This window comes from Oreochromis aureus, linkage group 16, assembly GCF_013358895.1.
Source record: "Oreochromis aureus strain Israel breed Guangdong linkage group 16, ZZ_aureus, whole genome shotgun sequence".
Classification (NCBI taxonomy): domain Eukaryota; kingdom Metazoa; phylum Chordata; class Actinopteri; order Cichliformes; family Cichlidae; genus Oreochromis; species Oreochromis aureus.
The window spans coordinates 19,987,954-20,008,978 of NC_052957.1; the positions used below are offsets into that span (position 1 = coordinate 19,987,954).

The following is a 21,025-nucleotide window of genomic DNA, read 5'->3' on the forward strand; positions in this document are numbered from 1 at the left end:
TAAATGTTATCTTTCAGTTGACATGCCTAGCAGACTCTCTGTGTAAAAGTGTGCACAATATGTGTGTGATTATTTGCTCAGCAATGTCCACCACAACTTGGCTTGGGATTAAAAAAAAGGCATCTGGCCACCAGGTTTGGCACAGCCCAAAGGAATGTGATGCTTTTCTAAATATAGTTGGAAATGCACAAAGTTGAGATTAAAGGCTGAAAGGATGACAGTGAGAGTCTGAAAACTAAAGACAAAGAGATGCATTTTTAAACACTTTTATTATTCTGTTTGTTGCATTTATTACATTAACTTTACATATGTAAATAGTCATTCATGCATCCTTTGATTTTTTTCCTGTTGGATGCTACGTTGCATTCCTATTAAACAAATCTGAACCCACTTTCAGAATTATGCTGATGTAAATGATGTGTTCCTGAGCACTGTGTGTGCTCAAACTCCACATACAGGTAAGTACTACTTAAATGCTTTTGTAGCTTTTGAATGAAGTGCTGATCTTAAACTCTAATAACTTTCGTGCTGTTCGTCTGTTTACAAAGAAAATAACTGACAGATGCAAGTCATATGCTTTGAAATGAAATATTATTTCAACAGGGAAATAACATTTTAAAAGCACCGCTTTACACATACAAACACAGTAATACCCAGAAGCGCCATTGCAATTCATTGCTGATCATATAAGCACGCAGGTACCACTTTGATCCAGAGCAAAAATATTTAGAGGAGTGGAGTCTCTCTTTGGGTGTTTAACGTGAAGTTCTCAAGCAATTTTTCAAACCACTAACCATGACTGTACGATGGAGGCATCGAACAAGACACGCATTCCTTTCTGGGGCACCAAAAAGGTTTTACTGTTGCTCCCTCAGGCAATTGATTCAAGCCATCTGACCGTGGAATTCAACCTCTAACGAACACACATGGACACACACACACATGCACACACAAATCAAACACAAGCAGACTTTGAAACGTGTAGAAAAGGTTGTAATAGATATTACATAAACAAGGAATCAGTATGCAGCCCTTTTAGTTCATCTAACACTACCGATGACCCCACCCAGCTTTCACAATACACTGAAGCGACGGGCTCTTCAGCTGAGGTACAAGAGGAAGAATAAGTATCAGCTCATAGTGACAGTTATCTGGTTATTTAAAGGATAGGGATGGCATTTTCTTTCCTACTGTCCAAAAATCATCCAAAATGTTAGTACATCTCTGCAGTGCAGGCGTGGCTGAGCAGCTAAATCTTGGAATATTTAATATAATTTCACTGTTTTAAAATACAATTATATATATTTATGTTTTTTCAAAACATAAAGAGTTTACTGCCTATAATTTCAGCATGGATACATACAAATACACATTTGGTTTCTGCTAACTTGCTGAATATGAAAAATATAAAATAGCAGTGCACTCTTTCTTTAAAGACCAGGTAAAAGACTAAGAGTCTAAGAGAGGAAAGTGTTTTGAGGACAGGCGACGTGCTACCAAACAAGTACTTCAATTTGCCGCACAGAGACGTTGCTGTTGGTTCAGGAATGCGTGGGCATCGATTCATTCAATTACAGAGTCACACAGAGAACGACAGCGAGATCTGCTTAAGAGTTTCTCACTGACACCATGTGAGGACAGTCTGGGAGATTATATCAGAGGCAGCAGAGCAGAGTTAAGTGTTGTCCATTTGGTGCTCATAAATAGGATTGTACTGAACATCCTACAGAGGTGTGTCAGAATATCTTCCCTTTGTACCGAGATAATGATGATGAAGACGACGATAATGCAGGGAAATAATTCTGCAAGGCTGGCTCCCAGCAGGTCTTCTTGTCAGCCTCTGGTCTGGTTTGTTTACGATTAATCAGCTGAAAACAAAAGTACGGGGAGAGAGTATGACAAGAACATCTAAAAATGCATTATAAAGTGTAAAAATCATGTTTTTTCTAATATTTAACATTTACATTGTGGAAAAAAAGTCTGAAACAGTTTAACTGTAAGAAGGTACTACATGTGAGAAAACACAGAGGCACATTTAAAAGCTAGATACAAAGTCAAAAGACAAAATGTGGTTGATCATGCAGGTTTTAAAAAAACATAAAATGACAATCACACTGATTTTACAGTATATGTAATAATACCTGGATCACAAATGATTCAATTAAATAATATAGTTTTATTGCAATCAGACTTTTTAAAATCAAGTTCCAAGAAAATTCGTTACCATAAACCATTCCTATCAGAATAAGATGAGGTAAGTGGGAAAAGCATCCAACTGCAGAACCTAGTCTTTGTCCAACTCTTCATTTTGTTCAGTGTATAAATGTAACTGTTTCCATCAGATCTTTCTTTGCAAAAGTCTTGTCTGTAAAGTTTTCTTTGACTTTGGTTGGCTTTGGCTGATTTCCTTATTCAGTCAGAACTGCTATACTTGGACTTTCTTCTTGCTCAGACAGAAAACAGCTCTTAAATTTGTCAGTAAAGTGCAGATGGAGTGCAGGTACAGGACAATGAAGCAGGAATATCATACCATCGATGTTCAATCCTAACTGTAAATATTAACTAAACTTCGAGGACATTATGAAACACATTTCCAGATGGATAGATTGAATCAATATATAAAAACTAACTGATAAAACGTGAAATAATACAAAAAACTGAGAAAACCGGAGACTTTTAGAAGTTTCTAGTCTCAAAATTAAAAGTCTTTGAATCTCAGTCTTCATTTTTGTCTAAACTCTCTCATAGTTTTTTTTTGTTGCTTTTGTGCCTTTGTTAATGTTCTAACTGTGCTTTTGTGCTTCTCTTTTCTCTCTTTTTGCCTCTCCACTGATCAACTGAGGCAGATATCTTCTCCTCTCTGAGCTTGTCTCTGCCAGAAGGCACTTCCTGCTACAGGGGGGTTTTTCCTCTCCACCATCACCAAGTGAATCTGCAGTTACCCTTAGGCCGTGTGGCTAATGATAGTATTAAATACAACTGGAATCTCAAATAATGAGTGCAACAGCTTCAGCACCCATTTTTTCATTCATTTATTCAATATTGTAAATGTAGCATTTATGTCACAAGTTGACTAAAGACCAGTCAGATACTGTATAGGAGCAAAAGCTGGTTTCAGAGTTTATAGATTGAAAACTAACTAAGAAGAGAGATCTGGTAATTTTATAGATATGAATAAAACCAGTTTACAACAACATACAATATAAATTCCTGCTCCTCCATGCTACTAAATATTAATGTAAGTTGGTGATAACTGAGTAGCCTATCGATGGGGATGTTATTGTAATTAAAATGTACATGTTTACAATGCATTACAATCTATGTGTGCATAATAAGATTTGCAAAATGTGCAAAAGAATATCTTAAAAAGTCCTTTTGACCTGTGAATGTGTGCAGTAAAGTGGAGGTGTGTGCATAGTAAGATTTGCAAATGTGTACACATATCTCCAAATCTGTATTCAGACTGAAAGAGATGATTTTTTTATTTTCAAAACATTTACTAATCTAATCATGCACACAGAAACTCAATACATATTTGCAGATTATAACACACTGACAAATCTCATTGGAATCTCACAATTGGGGTAATTACACAACTCACAAATTTGGAACTAAATCAGTAAATTTACTTGACAGTGTATACCACAATATGTACGTCAGTGGATACTGTGAGTACATTTCACAATATCTGACCTCTGGGAAATGCCTTTCTGACCATTATTTCAATATTATAACACTATTGTTGAAGAACACCACACCTGGCAACTGCTTCTTCATTGTTTTTGAAGCACCCAGGCAGTTTGCCTAAACCCACAATAAGAGAAGGAGCCCCAAATATTAGATTTCCTTGACCTTCAAATGATCTCTTGGCTTTAAGAGAATTACGATGGAGTGAGTGGAAAAAGTGTAATAACTTTAAAACAATTCAAGCCAAGAGACTGACAGTATCAAGAGTACAGTGCATTGGTGCACAAGCAGTTCTTTAACATTGAAATAAAAAAACACTGTTTTATTTCAATATTAATTTAGCTTGTTCACTGTTTAAGTCACATGTTTCCAAAGGGCGGGAACCATGTGTAGCTCTGCATGTTTGATTTGGCAGACATGGAGCCCATTTGTTTCTTCTCCTGGAATCAAATTAGGGATCTTCCACTTTTTAGGCTAATGTTTTAACAAAAGTATTTTAAAGCTTTCATTTTTAATGATACTGCATTTTTTGTAGCATTTTTGAACATAAAGCAATCTAGTTAACTTCAGGTGACCAGCTCACACCACTAGTTACATAAAACCTGTGGACAGTTGGCTAAAACGACAGGAGTGTTGACATTAACATGAGATTTTTCATATGTATTCCTGATACAACCCTCAAATAATGACAGTGAGACATTTTTGGAGTTATACAGTGGGGATACTCACCTTCTTTACGCAAAAAACACTTCCAAAGGCAGAAGCAGAGAGACAGAACTAACAGAGCTGCTACTGTAGTGACCGAGATCAGGATGGTGAGCGCCGTCCCGACTGGAAGGGAAAAATACAGAAATCTGATCAGCAGTTTTAATATCTCCCATAAATAGATAAACATATAATTCTTCAATTTAATTTTGCTGTTAGTATTTCGGTGACTGTGTGTACCGAAGGGCTGTGCTAAACTGAAGCTCCCTCTTGCAGCTATAGACCAGCCCTGATTAAATCTCAGATTTAATTTAGTTACTGTCTGATTTCACAGATGTCTGCACTCTTGACCCATTAAACCAAGATCAACCACAGGTCATCATAAAACCAAATACCTGACAATAGCACACAGTTTACATATGCCAAAGCCTCCAGACCATTATTAATTAAAACAACAACAAAGATTTTTTAACCATACCGGTGAAGAATGAGAAAACACTAATTCACTCAGCAACTTTGCTGATTCACTTTCCTGCCAACAGCTTAAACAGACGATGACTCCCACTCTCATGCTTATCAGTTAACATGAGGTGCTGAGTAAACTAAGAGGCTCCTAGGACAGCCTGTTAGCTTAGCATAAACACTGGAATAAGGGAGAGTTGCATGGCTGGCATCAACGAATCATCTATGAGCATCTGTAACTTTCTATTTAACATGTTCTGTGTTCGGTCTGCATGAAAACAGACATGTAGGTACAGCAAATGATCATTTTATAGGTTGCTTGTGCAATATTGTCTTTAAAAAAAGACAAAAATCATACCTTAATCCAGCACTTGAAACAGATGACATGCATTGTAGAGTTTTGGGGGGTTTTGGGGGGCTTATACAGCCATTGCTCTACATTACCCCTGCTCATCAGATCTGAGCTTTCACTTCCAAATTTCTTCCTTTTATTGAGACTTTTAAAATAGAGAGACCGTAAGGCCATTATGGTAATTCTGAACATTAAGTGAATTCTGGATAGGAAGTAAGTTACTGTTTAATGTTATGTATATTTAAATATTTATAGTATCATAATTCAGGCTTCTCTAGAGAAAAATCTGATACTTTACCTCCTTATTTTGTACTCTTCCCTAAATTTAAATCCCCCAACACAGCAAAAGAGATTCAGTAGTCATTGCAAATTTGCACATGGTCAGAACAGGGTGAACAATCCAAACACAGCGGTGGTCCTGGAGGGCTAACAGCACTCCACAATGAGCTATATTTGAATGCATTTTAACTTTTTATGGGCACCTCATATTCATGGCTCTGCTTTGATGAGTTTCAAGGCATCGTGCAGAGACTCCTGTGGTGACTGGAGGAGGCGGTGCTGGCTAGTGGATCAGAAACCAGGCCAGCTGTGTTATCAATCGTGGTCAAGCGAGAAAAAGCAGTGGTCTATATGACTATCTACTAACAAGCTACACCGCATCAGCCAAGGACACTGCCTCTGTGCTCAGCAGAGCATAATATTAATACACAGGGTCCATGGGTCCAAAATTGAAACACTGCTCAGAAGATCCATGAGGAAGCTTAAAAAAGCAATTTTGATTTGACCCTTGAGGTTCCATCTTTTAATGCAGTATTGAATTCTTGGATTTTGTGCTAAAGTAAGGTATCCAGCTGACTGTAGTTTCATTTTCATGAAGGTAAGAGTGGTATTCAAATGTTCATTTCACTATGTTATGAAGTGAAGATTGCCTTTATGCAAAAAATTGAAAAGGCTCCACAGACCTACATAAGACAAAGATTAGTCTGCAAGTATGAGAACTAGTGTAATGCAGTTTATCGGTGTCTTTTAGAGAACATTTAAAAACTATTTCTACTTTCTTTTTCATTCTGGGTTGTAGTATTGCCTGCAGAAAGTAAGTTTGTAACGTAACGTAGCGCAGGGCAAAAAAGCTCAGTCGCTGAGATCTTCAAAGAAGAAGGATTAGTAACACTAACTTACTCTTAGTGTTCATTGATACAGCAATTGGTGACTCAAGCCCTTTGTGGTGCACCAAGCACTTGACCGACACGTCTTTCAGCAACCCAGACTGGACAGTCAGCGTACTGATCACCAGAGTGGTCCCATCATCTTGCGATAGCTGTTTTGTCACAGGTGGGCCCATGGTGCGGTTGTCTCTCTCCACATTCCACACAATCTCTGCTGGCGGCCTTGAAACAGAGGTGCAGTTTGCCTCGATCACCCCTGGAGAAGTGGTTTTGTAGCTCACCTGAGGTTTTGGTAGCACTGCGAAAAATAATCAGGAACAGTAAACGCTTTGTTATCTGCATTTAAATTTACACAAATGCAAGTTTATTGCAGTAAACCTTTCTGTTGCTTCTATTTCTGTTACTTCAATAATAATAAAAGCAGTCAGTGAAATATGAAAACCATGCTGTGGTAAAGCAAGCATGTGTCAGATTACTTTAATCTATAAATTGGCCCATTGTTTTAGTTTGCATCATCTAAGTGTGCTTATTTAAGTTTCTAAAATCATATCTAATAAAACCCTTAAAGCCTTTCGGTTCAGCTAAGATATGCGAATTCCTGCACTCCTTAGATCCATAAGTAAATATCTGGCTGTTTTCAATTCTCTGTTCTCTGGGCTGAGAAAGGAATGTGATACACTGGAACTCAGAACATTTCTGTTGGCAAGAAAACATTTAGCCACAGATATCTGGCATTCATAGTTTCAGCATTTTCTGCGAATTCTACGTGATAAACTTCACCCATCAACAGCCTTAGAGGGTGGGTCAAATCTGAGATCAATCTGACACCAATCCAAACCATAATAATGCCTTAGTGTTGCATAGCTTGGAAGGACTGTGGCTTTTATTTAAAATGTAATACTTGTGTGTCCTAAAGAGCAAATGTATTATAAGGAAGTACATTTTTCTCCCCATTCATGACTATGATGTTACCTATTACAATGGCACAAAAACAATCAAAGTACTGTGATTGCTTTTTCTCTCATGCTGGCGATTACTTTTGAGATTTGTAGTAAGTTAAGACATTTATATATTACCTTATGTATACTATGTCAAGTCTGGTGTTACAACTTAAATACAGAACTTAAGCATTTCTTTCACCACAAACTGTGACATAAAAAAGCTGAAAATGTATAATTTCATGCAGAAATTTAATGCAGCCATGCAGATGTGAACCCAGTGACTGCTTCACTTGTAGTATGAAAAATCTTTTTAGAGCTTTTAAATCACATTACACATTTCTCCATTCCATGTTTTTCACACTGAAAAAGTGAATATAGATAAACAGATTTACTTTGAGCGTGGTCTGCTTTCAGCAGGATAACGCACAAAGCTCAAATCATTTTTTTAACATGGCAGTGAGTTCACTGTACTGAAAAGGCCTCCACAGTCACCAGATTTCAATCCAAAAGAGCACCACTGAGATGTGGTGGAACAGGAGATTCACATCATGGATGTTCAGATGACAAATCTGCAGCAACTGTGTGATACTGCCATGTCAACATGGACCAGTATCTTAGAGAAATGTTTGCAGCACCTTGTTAAATATATGCCATGAAGAATTACCACAAAGGCAGATCTAAAGGTGAAGGGGGTCTGGCTTAGTACAATTTTTTTTATTAATGTAATCAATAATACTTGTAATAGCAAAGATAATGTAAATGTGTCTGCATGGGCTATAACTGGGCTTGAACAGTATGTCTGAAAGTGGGAGAAAAGAGGGCGTATTATGTCACACCCAAAGTGGAATGAAGTTAGAAGCCTGTTGGCGGCAATAAGCAGCAAGAATAAAACATTAATGCTAATCTTGCTTCAGCACCCAGAACGCCTACTGTACTGTACAGTTCAGCTTCAGACAAAAGCACGTGTGTTTCTTGAGATAACTGTGAGAGCAAGGGAATGGGAGAAAAGTGCAAAAGCAAATGAGCATAAAGAGAGAGAGAGAAACAAAGCACAGAGGGAATCACTGTCTGCCGCAAACACTGACGGAGTCATGCATCAGGACCTCGTTCCCTGCCTCCATCATTCTACCGAATGGTCCATTCTTTGCACGGACACACTCCTGTTCTGTTCTGAGTTTGTGTGTTAACAACAGCCTACTCTGCCGATATCATAAAATTGTTCAGAGGGCAAAATCTGGGAGAAAAGATGCACATTCCTATCTGAATCCCAGGGGGTACCTGTCTATCCTGCCAACAATGTCTAAGTTAAATTGTCTCCTACTTGCACTAAAGCCTGCCTCCTTTATTTTTCTCCTGGCTTTCCAGCTCCAACTATTTTCTTTGTTCCATGCACTAGTGACACTATTTTACAAAAACACAGCCTCAAAAAAACTGAAGATTGCTGAAGTATCAGTCGCACTAACAACAAATAAAATCATAGCTCTGTGGGAGGTAGGGAACCTTGATTAGGTCCGTTGGTCCAGAGCAAACTATGTCAATTTGATGTACTGCTTTGGAAATTTGGCGTGAAATTCTGTGCGTAATTTGGTTCAGGGTGCCTCGATTAAGACTCTTAATGACTTTATTGGTCGCCTGACATTTCATCTAGTGCCACCAACAAGCCAAATCTTCCACTTGTCCAGGGCTTAATTTAATCTCAGAACAGATCAATCACTTCCAGTTAAATTCTGGGGGCAAAGGGTTGGTTTAAGCATTTTACAAAGCAAATATGAGACTGTAATAGTCTGAATTAACTAAATCAAGTGAGTATCTTACCAATCACAGTCTATTTGGTACAGTGTGTTTCCTTGCTGAGTTTGCAGAGGGATCTGCTGACAAGTAGACTTGTCAGGACAAAACACCATGAGTGAAACTGGACGATTCCCACACAGCAATTTATTATTGCACACTATGTTAAAGCCCCAGTTTCACTTCAGCCAAACAAGAATTTTGCTTTTTATACTAACATAATTAATGTGAACAGTAAAATGTAACGGGAATACTTTTATAACAGTACCCAAACGATTTACCAGATATGGGATATACTACTTCAAGACAAATATCTTACATTGCACTGCAATAGTGACTTCATCAACAATGGCAGACAGTGACAGAGACCGCCCAGTGTTAACAGCAACAGTTATTCAATTTAAGTGTAGTTATAAGGTTTTACTGCTAAGGACAACTGTTCATTGTTACGACTATGACCTCAAAGAAGGTCGAAGAAGGAAGAAGTGCCTCAAACTGGGAACACAGCTTCCAGAAATGCTGATTAGTTTAGCCCCAAAGACACATATAAATGTTTATTATAACAAAATTAGGTTTGCAGAGTTACATCCAAACAAGCCACAACACTTCTGGATAGACTGACGTTTGGTTTGATGATAATTTAGCGGAGCTGTAATGTACAGCGCCCTGCCTGGAGAGAACCAAACACGGCATATCAGCACAAATGCCTAATGTAACTGCCGAGCACGGTGGTGGAGGGGTGATGATTTGGGCTGAGCACCTTGTAGTCACTAAGTTGACCACGAACTCCTCTGTATGCCAAAGTAATCTTCAATCAAATGTGAGACCATCTGTCTAAAAACTAACGCTTGGTAAGGCTGGACAATGATGTAAGAATCTGATAAATTCATGTTATTGCTCGTAAAGTTGGTGCTACGAGTTCTTATTAATTAGTTTTGCACAGAATCATGTGAAAAATTTATTTTTTGCATGACAAAACAATACTGCAATTTCACCAGCAGTGTTTATTACCTTTGTGCAGAAACACGCTAGATGTTTCTGTTTCCAGTTTATCTGGTGAGCTAGTTAAAAATGAGTTAAATACTAATTTTGTAAGATAACTTTACAAACATTACACAGACTTGCTTTTTCTTGCATATTGTTAAAAAAATATTTTTTCAACAGTACAGAGCCTGTTCTTTTACTTCCTCTGATTTGTGCTCACCAGCCACTTTGTATAAGCAGATTACATAATTAATGATTATAGCAATTAGCAAAATATTAATTTTTATTTTAAGATCATACTGAAAACTTTTAAACTGTGCTTCATTTCTGATACATAGTAAGTTTATTGTACATAAGCTGTCTCAGGGTTTGTACAAATAATGTGTTCTTGTGTGGATTATCCTTTTACAATACTGAACCATAACAGCATCACAAGTAATAGCCCACTGGGAAAAACAGGTGTTTACCGTAGGTGGAGAGACAAATTGTGGAGGTCTTCAGCCCATCAGAATGTGTTTCATACATGCAAGTGTAACAGCCTTCGTCCTGGATGGCAACAGGCTGGATGGTAAGCTGACTGTCAGACAGGGAGGGAGTGAGCCAGAATCTCCCCTGGTAGGGTGGCTCGATCATGGGGTCGCTCCGTTTTGCAAAGGAGGCTACATCCGTGGATTCTCCTTGAGCAGAAATGCGCCTCCACGTTATCTGTCGAACTTTTTCTGGCAAACCATAGGAGCATAAAAGGGAAACCCTTTTGCCGCTCACTGCTGTTTTGTTACCATCAACGGTGACTTGAGCTGGAGATTTAAAAAGAAAAGAAAAACACTAGTCAGTGAAAGAATGATGGATGAGAAGAAAAGATAAAGAAAAGAAAAAGGCAGATAAAGGGTGCAAACAGGACAATGTTAATATTCAGAAATATGAGACGCCCAAACAGAAACCAGTCACTGGAATCCATACCAGCTGTTTTTGGTTAGTGAAATGAGCCCTCCTCCCACTGCTCCACGGCTCTTTATTAACATGACTGGCTGAGCTTCAACATACTCATCAACTCTTGTTCAGAGGTGAGCGGTGGTTAGGGACATCTGTATTCACATATTTGCAGTGTTAACGGTCGGGTGCAAAGGGCAGGCATCCAAAATCAGTTAAGAAATGGTGCACCACTGAGGACAGAAACGATGGAAACTCCATTTAGCTGAGTGGCTTTTATGATTCTCATGTGGCGTCTCAATTTTAATCTTTGTTATTTCTCAAATATACCAACAGCTATTTTAGCACGTCTCACATTTTCACATTCAAAAACAGACGACACTGATGATATTAATGATGATATTAATCAACTGGTTGACAGGCCATCTTGCTTCCACTTCAGAACAATTGAACTCTTCAGTTTGACCCTGTGAATGACGTCTGTCTCCTTCCTTGTGTCAAGGGGATCATTACTTTAACTGGCTGCAAGAGCAAGTCTTCCCAAGTGAGCAAGTGTGTTTTTTTTCACTCTAGCTGTTTGAAAAAAAAATTCATTTTGAACTTTCACCCCTGCAAAGCCGTTTTATGGACTACACGACATAATGTTGATTACAGGAATCTGAGAAGAATGAACTGAAATCCACCAGGGGTCTCTGACTTAACTGAGCCAGAAACACTGCTGTAAAGGATCAGTACCTTAATCCATACAGGCAAGCTACTCATTCTGTCCTGTAACAGATTGGTACAGTTTCAGAAATGTGCACAAGCGCACAGGCTTTATCTAAACTATAACATACTGCTGTTGCTCCAAGATCATTAATGTTAATGTCAATGTTATCATTAATGGGCTTACTCACAGGTCACTGTGAGACACGTCGATCCCTGCTTTAAACCAGTAGGGTGCAGGTCAAATATGCAAGTGTAGCAGCCTTCATCACGGAAGCCCACCCTGCGAATGGTGATAGCCGAGGTGTCCTTCGTGGACGACGGGGCGAGTTCCACATGCTGCTGCCCGCTCACGCTCTCCCTGTTGCCAGGCTTGTAGGTCAGCAGGGTCTGGTTCTGGACATCTAGCCAACGCACCTCTCTCAGGGATTCACCTCGCTCCTTTGAAAGACTGCAGGTCAAAGTGAAAGGCTTCTCCACCGGTGCTACCAGATGCTGGGGTGCTGTTACTCTGGCTGGAACAGCCACCAGAGAAAATCATAAGCTGATGTATAGAACACCCTCACTTTGGCTTTTTCCTTATGCTATAAGCGTGGTTTGGCACACTCACCTTGTAGGCGTCCTGCCATAAGCAAGAGTGTACACAGCTGCAGACAGGAGGCCTGGATCATCATCTTCTTCGCTGCTCATTCAACAGAGAGGAAAATGAGAGTTACTGAGATTTAACAAATGATGATGATCTGCTCCTGTGTGAATATACCCTCTCCTATAATTTAAAACAGTTGATGATCCAGTGATGCAGAATAAAGGCTGAAAAGGTAAACTCACTTTTCTTACTCAGAAAGCCAGTTAAACTGCTGTATTCAACGATGTACAATATTTTTTTTTTACAGAACTTTTACTCCAACAAAACTATTTAGTGGGATGTAGTGCAAAATATTTCCATACATCTAAAAATTAAGTTTGCAAAGCCTGAGTAGGTCGCAAAGTTATCACAGCAGAGATGATTAAACCGATTCAGGGTTGGATTAACGGTTCAAACCCCAAATTAAATACAACTGTAGATAACTGCACATGAAAGAAATTAGTGATTACATAAATGTTGTACTATTTTGCTGAAATCAGATAAGCTGTAGTTAATCAAGTGAATGAAACAAAATTCATTTAAAAAAAAATAAATAAAATAAAAGCCCTATTATATACAAATAGACCCATGAGACAGACACTCACCGCTTGTATACCAAAAAGCCAAACAGTTTAAAATCTTCTACCTCTGCAACATCTCGCTCATCCTTATGATTTGTCAGTCTCGGGAAACTTCACTCCAGAAAAAGATAGAGACCTTTTTTACTCATCCAACTCTTTTCCACTGTGCGCACATGAAACTCCGCCGTGAACACCAGCCGGCCAACAATGGACTGCGGTGAGGCGCCTGCAAGTAGCAACAGGCTGAACCACATAGCTCATACTTTGCGCTCACAACGCCCTCTGGAGGGACTTGTGTGAATTTCTGGTTTCAGGGAGCCTGCAGTCAACCATGGACTACAGGACGCAGCTGACAAGTGTTTCATTTTTATGTCAAATACACATTATAATAAATTAGAAGTTTGAGTAAAACATATTAATTTAAGGTTTAACGCTCAAAAATCCCTTTCATTGGGACTTTGGGTAAAACTTCATAGGGTGACGTCAGAAAAAAATCACTGTTTTTCAAACTACTCTAAAGCTGAGACGAATGAATGAAGGAATACATATATAAATACTAAATACACAAGTCTTCTTCATTAAGCTGCTTCCTTTAGGGGTTTCCAGTGTCCTCCATCTCACCCTATCCCTAGCATCCTCCTGTGTCACACCCCTCTGCATATCCTCCTTCACTACTTCTATTGACTTCTCTGAGATCTTCTTCTTTGTGTCCTGCCTGTCAACTCCATCTACAGTTAGCATACTTTTCCCAGTATTTCCACTATCCCTCCATTGCACACCATCGCAGTCTTGCCTCTCTTGTCCCCAGGTATTAAAAAGTGAATAAATAATTAAATAAATTATATTTATAAATAACTCACAATTTATTTGAAAAGATTAAAAAAATTAACGCTATGGTTGAATACAGTTTTTATTAACTTTATTGAAGTAAAGAAAAATATTGCGTTTTTGTTGCGCTTTTTTTTACGTCTACGTTTTTACATGTGGAAAATACAACAATTGTCAAATAAATTAAATGTCTGATATATGTAAATAATATAGCCACGTTCACGGTTTGCTATAGAATTAAAGCCATATTGCCAGGTGCTCTTGGGGATATTTATTTTTTGTTTTTGACGTCATAACTGTGAGACGGAAGTGTATTTGCAGGAGTCATCTCGGTGACGTCCCTTCGCGGGCAGTTGCTTTAACATGACAGTTAATATGAGCTTCTTAACGACATAACGAATAATTTGCATTCAGATCGGAGAGTTTCTATCATGTCAGGGTGAACGGAAGCTGTGCTCGATCCAGTTACACATGCTCAGTTAGTTTTCGACGCACTAAACTGTCATCATGTCGTTTCTAGTGGACTCAGTCATTATGTTCACCTCACAGGTAATGCTGAGCTGGATGAGTCGACTGGTTGTAACTCGTGTTTAACGTTGTACACATGGACATGCAGCGACAGGTCTAAGCTTTGACTCTCAAGTATATCCTCCCAATATCACATCGAAAACGCCTTTTAAAGACTGTTAGCTTGGTGCTAGTTTACAGATGTTACAGCCCTTGCTAAATATCGAAGTCGAGTTGTGGTTGTAAATAACTTCATTCAACAGAAGAATAACAACAACTGTTAGGAGTTACAAGTTGTTTTCTTACCTAAGCACAAGCGCCTCCACTAAAATGTAAGCTTTGAGAGTACATTTTGAGAATGTTTACATCTCTTGAGTACTTTAATGTGTATTTGCTCTACATGGTGATTTTAACAAAAGAACATTCAGGCTGTTTCCTAGTGAATTGCGAGGATAGACATATAGTAGGTTTGCTGTGCAGGCGAACTTGTGGATTATGTAGTTTCACAAACTAGAAGTAGGTTAAGCTAAGTTTCGTCAGCTTCACTTGTGGATGTTAGATTTCCTTGTTGCAGAATGCATGCTTGTTTTGTAAGGTGGGTGAAAACTCATGACCGGTGTTGTGCCAAAAACTGATTTCCAATGTTTCCATGTGTTTTTTAAGTGTAATGTCTTTACTTATATTTGTAAATTAACTTTATTGAACAGGAAAGAAGGCTATATATAAAATGTAAAATTTACCAGTTTTTCAAGTATCTTCATAACTCTGTGTTATTGTACCTACATTATAACCAATCCGGTCCTTTTCGGACACTTGAAATATGTTTACAGAACTATTGTTATATATGTTGTAATTTCTGCTGTCCTCTTGGTCAGATTACTCTTTTTAAAAAAGTGTTTTGCTTTTTTAACTTGGTAAATAAAAAGATTTATAAAACTCACTGCCAAAAACAGATTGTGGCTTTTACCTTGTGACAATTGTGGAATGTTGTTTGTGGCTCAGGATTACTTGGCAAATACCGAAAAACAGTTTTTGGCAGACGATCACTTTTTGGCACAACACCTGATTGCAAATAGGTGATAACTGTTTTTGGTGCAGGGCTGCAAATTGGGTAAGAGAACTGGAACTGCCATTGATCCCAGTGATCCTACAGCTTACTGGACATTTTCATAGCCAGTAAGCTGTGATAATGTGAGAATTAGCCAGTTAACAAGCACCTATACCAAAAACCTGAAGCTGAAGACATGCTTTCGTATTTAACTTAAGCACATATTTATTCGAACAAATCCATCAAACTGTCTCTAGCTCTGATTAACTGAAATTTGATGGTATGCACTTCTTTGTCCTCCACATACCTCCCACTTTATTCCAAACAGGTTCTGTTCTTTGGTTTTGGCTGGTTGTTCTTTATGCGGCAGCTGTTCAAAGACTATGAGGTACAGTGTTTTTATTTACAAATTATCACCAGGATGGATAATAATAAATCCAATAAGAACAATTAAGGTGTTTAGGTTGCATTGTAATTAATTAAATGTGTTTTTGTTTGTGTGCAGGTGCGGCACTATGTTGTCCAGGTGGTTTTCTCTGTCACTTTTGCATTTTCATGCACCATGTTTGAGCTCATTATCTTTGAGATTCTGGGTGCCTTAAGCAGCAGGTTGGTGTATTTTCTGTGAGATTTAAGTGTGTTTTGTTGCTTACAGCCAATGAAAGACATCAGCCTTTATGTGTTTGCAACAGTTCCAGGTATTTCCACTGGAAGCTGAATCTCTATGTGATTCTGCTGGTTCTAATCTTTGTGGTGCCTTTCTACATTGGTTATTTTGTTGTCAGCAACATCCGCCTATGTAAGTTCGCCACTTTTGCCCACTAAAAGTCAGATATTATCACTTAAAGTTAAACTTTTCTAAACTTTAACTTTTGATGTCTCTCTGAGCAGTGCAGAGACAGCGGCTTCTTTTTGCCTGTATGGTGTGGTTTACCTTCATGTATTTCTTCTGGAAGTTGGGAGACCCATTCCCAATCTTGAGCCCGAAACATGGTGAGTGCACATAGCTCACTTTATTTTCCACCAGTCACCTTTATGTTCTCACACTGCGTAGAATATTTCAAACATTATATTTTTTAAAATATGGAGGTCCGATCTATTATATTGTACTTTGGAAAGAGTGTTGAAGGGCAAGCGAAGAGTTGTGATGCTTCAGTCTGATGCTTTGTGGGGGGTTTTTGTTTTAGGGATTTTATCCATTGAGCAGCTAATCAGTCGTGTTGGTGTGATCGGAGTCACTCTCATGGCTCTGCTGTCTGGGTTTGGTGCCGTCAACTGTCCCTACACCTACATGTCCTACTTCCTCAGGTAAGCTCCACTGTGGGTTTTCTCTGACATCACATTCAGCTATGCTATCTGAAACAGAAAGTATATTCTTAGCAGGGCTTCAAATGAGGTAAATACAACCTCTGATAAACAACAGCATGTGATACATTACACCGTGTCATGATTTATTTAACAAAGATGGAGCCTGAATCCAGAAGCAGCATGTGAAAAACTAAGCCCACCCTTACTGAAGTGATCTTATAGAAACAACTGTCACTGCCTGTCAATCGGGAAAGGGTTGTATATCTGTCATTTACCGCAAGAAAGATTATTCATAAATGGAAGATGTTCAAGACAGCTGCCAATCGTTTCAGGAGTGAAAATCCCAACAAAGTCACCTCAAGGTCAGACCCTGCAATGCTCAGAGAAACTGTAAAAACACCGAGAGCTATATCTTAGTTTCTACTGAAGAATTGTGGTTGGTTTGGAGGGTTTTCAGAAAGCCTCTTTGCTTTAAAAGGAACGTGACAGCATGAGTTAGGTTTGTATCTGAAGAAACCACAAGACATCTTTGGAGTGGAGATGTTTGGTCATATTGAACAGTGTCATGTTTAGCAGAAACGAAACAGAGCATATTAGCACAAATGCCTCATAGTAATTGTCAGCATGGGAGACCCACTCCCCATCTATCACTTTCACAAATGTGTGGGACTGATAAACTGGGAAACGGTTAACTGAAATTATTGCTGTTAAAGTGGTTTCACAAGTGTCATGGCGTATACTATATGTTTTTCACACTGCTTCTATGTTTTTGTCTTAGTTTTGTGAAATAGTGACACAGTGTAACATGTCACATCATGGTTTGTTCTTAAATAAGCCAGATGACTTTATTATTATAATATCGTGATAATTGAAAGAGGCTGTACATTCTTTTTACCATGACTGTAATCATGCATTATATTAATCCAAGTCTCACTAATTATCATACTCAGTTGTGTCTTTTTTTCATGGCAGAGTTCAAACAAAAGCTGACACTGCCTTTATGCTTTGTGCTTTTGTTGCGTTCATAGAAATGTAACAGACAGTGACATCCTTGCTCTGGAGAGACGGCTGCTTCAGACTATGGACATGATTGTCAGCAAAAAGAAACGGTAAGAAAAGACTTTTTGTTTTTTCTTAAACTACAAAAACATATTTGTGTCGCACTTCATACTTTTTTTTTTTTTTTTTTTTAACAATTTTTAAAGAATTGCTATGACCCGGAGGCAGATGTACCAGCGTGGGGAAGACCAGAACAAACAGACAGGATTCTGGGGCATGATCAAGAGTGTCACCTCTACACAAACGGGCAGTGAAAGTATCCTTTATGCTTATAATGAATAAAGCCTGTCACACAAGGTTGCCACAGCAGTTTTATGTGGCACAACGGGACGGGATTTGTGTCTTATTTGAAGACTAATTTCTGTGATTTTTCAGCTGTTACTGGATATCTCTACTTTAAGTAGGCGTAAATATTTGTAGTCATCCTTGACTTCTTTCTCCAGACCTCTCGCTGGTCCAGCAGGAGGTTGATGCTCTTGAGGAGTTGAGTCGGCAGCTTTTTCTTGAGACTGTAGACCTCCAAGCCACCAAGGTAACACATGTGCATGTGTGATCTCACACTCACACACTTTGGAGGAGACCATCGGAGACCATCTCTAATTTATTGTATAGATTTTTAAAATTCCTCATCTATAACAAGTTGAACATCCCATCTCAGTTGTGATTTCTGTTCTTTTGATTAGAACCCAACTGATTTATCAGTGGGCCACTAGTATGATCTGATACTAGCTACTTGCTGATCTATCTGTATTGGCACTAGCAACAGCTGATTAAATGACTATTAAAGTAAAGAAAAGAGAGGAGAAACACCCTTCAATCTTGGTGCAAGTGTTGATGCTGCATAGTTTGCCCAGCAGAGGGCACTCTCCAACCACCCTGCTGGGAACATGCATATTGGGATCAATCAACTGATCTGAGCAGAGTTGGGCAAAGCTTGAGCAAGTAAATTAATAACTACGCATAACAAATGGAATAAGTGTGTCTGAATGGGGGGGAAAAGCCTTCCAATATATTGGAATATCTGATTTTTTTAAATCAGCAAATATGTGTCTGAAAAATCAGCTGGACTGAAAAGGGACTGAAACCAGGTCCCTTTCCACTCTTGCTTATTCTTCAGTAAGTACCGAGTAAAGAATTCAGGTCATGTTATGACTTAATAACTGTTCAGCTTTCATCATCATCACTCTGTTAAGCTTAGTTATTGATCAGGGTCCCTATAACATATGCACTAGCATGAGTCCCCTAGCATGATGTGAACCATTTACATTGTAATCCACTATATAGAGGATTACTTGTAAAATGCTGATTCTAAAATGTTAATAACGTGGCAAGTGTGGTTGTTATTTTTGTGATTTAAGCAGGTAAGATTTAGTTTGAAGCACAAAGCGACCTGCGTGCCTGTGTTTTCCATAGAAACCATTGTTTAATTGAATGTTTTGATTAAATCCAAGAGGACTCTGACACCATAACAGCACGTCCTGCCTTTATAGACACATTTATTTATACACACTACGCCCTTTTCTTGTATGTAGGGTAAATGATTTGCAAATTTTTTAACACCACCTTTCTTTATCTGCAGGAGCGAATTGAGTACTCAAAGACATTCCAGGGAAAATACTTTAACTTCCTTGGCTACTTCTTTTCCATCTACTGTGTGTGGAAAATCTTCATGGTGAGAATATTCACATAATGTATTCTGGCTTTGTTGTTTTTTCCATTCATAATCACATACAGAGTTTTGGTTACATAATAACGTGTCACTGTGTATCTTTATTGCACTAGATGTAATAAAATTATGTTCTTCTTGTAATCCTAGGCCACTATAAACATAGTGTTTGATAGAGTGGGAAAGACGGATCCAGTGACGAGGGGCATTGAAATTACGGTGAACTACCTGGGCATTCAGTTTGATGTGAGACACACACCCATGCACACACAAGCACAAAGCTGTGTTTCGATTAGTTTATAAGACTCAACCCAAACATAATTTCTATTTGTCTAACCTTAATGTTTAAAATTTGCAGCATGTGTCATGCAGACTTCTTGTAAAGTTGTTTTCTGCAAGAACTCTGGTCATGCTCATTTTTTTGTTTTTTTTGAGTTCTCACAGTTCACAATTAAAGATCCTTGGAATCACTTTTGAATTTAAATGAATAAATGGCTACAAAATAAAATCTGTTTTTCACGCCACTGTTTTTCTTATAGATTTTTTTTTGTCTTTCTCACTTTTTCAGGTTAAGTTTTGGTCCCAACACATTTCTTTCATCTTGGTGGGAATAATCATCGTCACATCGATACGTGGCTTACTCATCACCCTCACCAAGGTAAAACTGTCACTTCATAAGGTCTTTTTAGGCAGTTCATGTTGATCCTCATGATCAGTTTAATGAAACATTTTCTGCTGCTTATTTTTAGTTCTTCTACGCAATATCAAGCAGCAAGTCTTCCAATGTCATCGTGCTCGTCCTCGCTCAGATCATGGTGAGTGTGTTTTTGAGAAAACTTGCAGCCTACAAATGACCGTGAATCTTTATTGTCGTTGTAGCAATGAAACTGAGGTGCAATTCTCTCAGTGCAAAAAAAAATATGTAGAAATATGTCTGTAAACATCAAACACAGTTGTTTCCATATTGCACTAGCCTCCACTTGCCGGTGTTGATTTAAATACCAGCAATAACCTGCAGTTGTAAACATGAGACTGAGTTGTAAGATTGTAAACATTGCATAACGAGTTATACTGAATCAAATTGTCTGTAACTGTAATTTGGCAATCAGAAGTTTCTATGCATCTCAATCCAATAGGGGATGTATTTCGTGTCGTCTGTGCTGCTGATGCGCATGAGCATGCCACTGGAGTATCGCTCCATTGTGACAGAGGTTCTGGGAGAGCTGCAGTTCAACTTCTATCACCGCTGGTTTGATGTCATCTTCCTGGTCAGCGCTTTGTCCAGCATCCTCTTCCTTTATCTGGCCCACAAGCAGGCACCAGAAAAACACATGGCACTCTGATCTCCTGAAGTACATCGCCTCTCTTTGGACTCATGATGCATGGGCTAACTTTTAAATTTGGAATTTAGAGATATCCAAAATTACATTTTTTTTTATATGTATATGTTGGACATATTTACCTGGACTGCCTTTTCCTGAATCAGGAATGGTGGATTTGGGGGAATAAGTTTTGGGGACATTTTGGGGCACACAGAACAACTTTGAATTCTCTCCTCTCTTGAAATTAAAGTATTTACAGAACATTATTATTAGGTTTTTTGATTTTGTATTTACAAATACAAACACTGTTTCATTTGTTTGCTACATTCTTTTCTTTCTTCACTGTCATGACTGGAGCTGA

The 21,025-nt window shown here is 38.4% G+C and overlaps 2 protein-coding genes across 2 annotated transcripts; one reads left to right on the forward strand and one right to left on the reverse strand.

The window, feature by feature from the left end:
- Nucleotides 1–250: 250 nt before the first annotated feature.
- Nucleotides 251–13,123, reverse strand: zgc:113337 (uncharacterized protein LOC503741 homolog). Its single transcript, XM_031734444.2, has 7 exons — nt 12,951–13,123; nt 12,331–12,402; nt 11,912–12,235; nt 10,553–10,882; nt 6,386–6,670; nt 4,417–4,518; nt 251–1,868 (listed from the first exon to the last, which is right to left on the reverse strand). Exons 2-7 carry the CDS (start codon nt 12,392–12,394, stop codon nt 1,861–1,863), a joined length of 1,113 nt encoding a protein of 370 aa, XP_031590304.1. The 5' UTR covers nt 12,395–12,402; nt 12,951–13,123; the 3' UTR covers nt 251–1,860.
- A 944-nt stretch (nt 13,124–14,067) lies between these two features.
- On the forward strand, nt 14,068–20,930 carry si:ch73-390b10.2 (Golgi pH regulator). Its single transcript, XM_031734633.2, has 14 exons — nt 14,068–14,303; nt 15,638–15,697; nt 15,815–15,918; nt 16,002–16,108; nt 16,201–16,302; nt 16,497–16,617; nt 17,646–17,726; nt 17,823–17,932; nt 18,120–18,208; nt 19,256–19,348; nt 19,493–19,588; nt 19,911–20,000; nt 20,092–20,157; nt 20,479–20,930. Exons 1-14 carry the CDS (start codon nt 14,262–14,264, stop codon nt 20,683–20,685), a joined length of 1,368 nt encoding a protein of 455 aa, XP_031590493.1. The 5' UTR covers nt 14,068–14,261; the 3' UTR covers nt 20,686–20,930.
- Nucleotides 20,931–21,025: the final 95 nt, after the last annotated feature.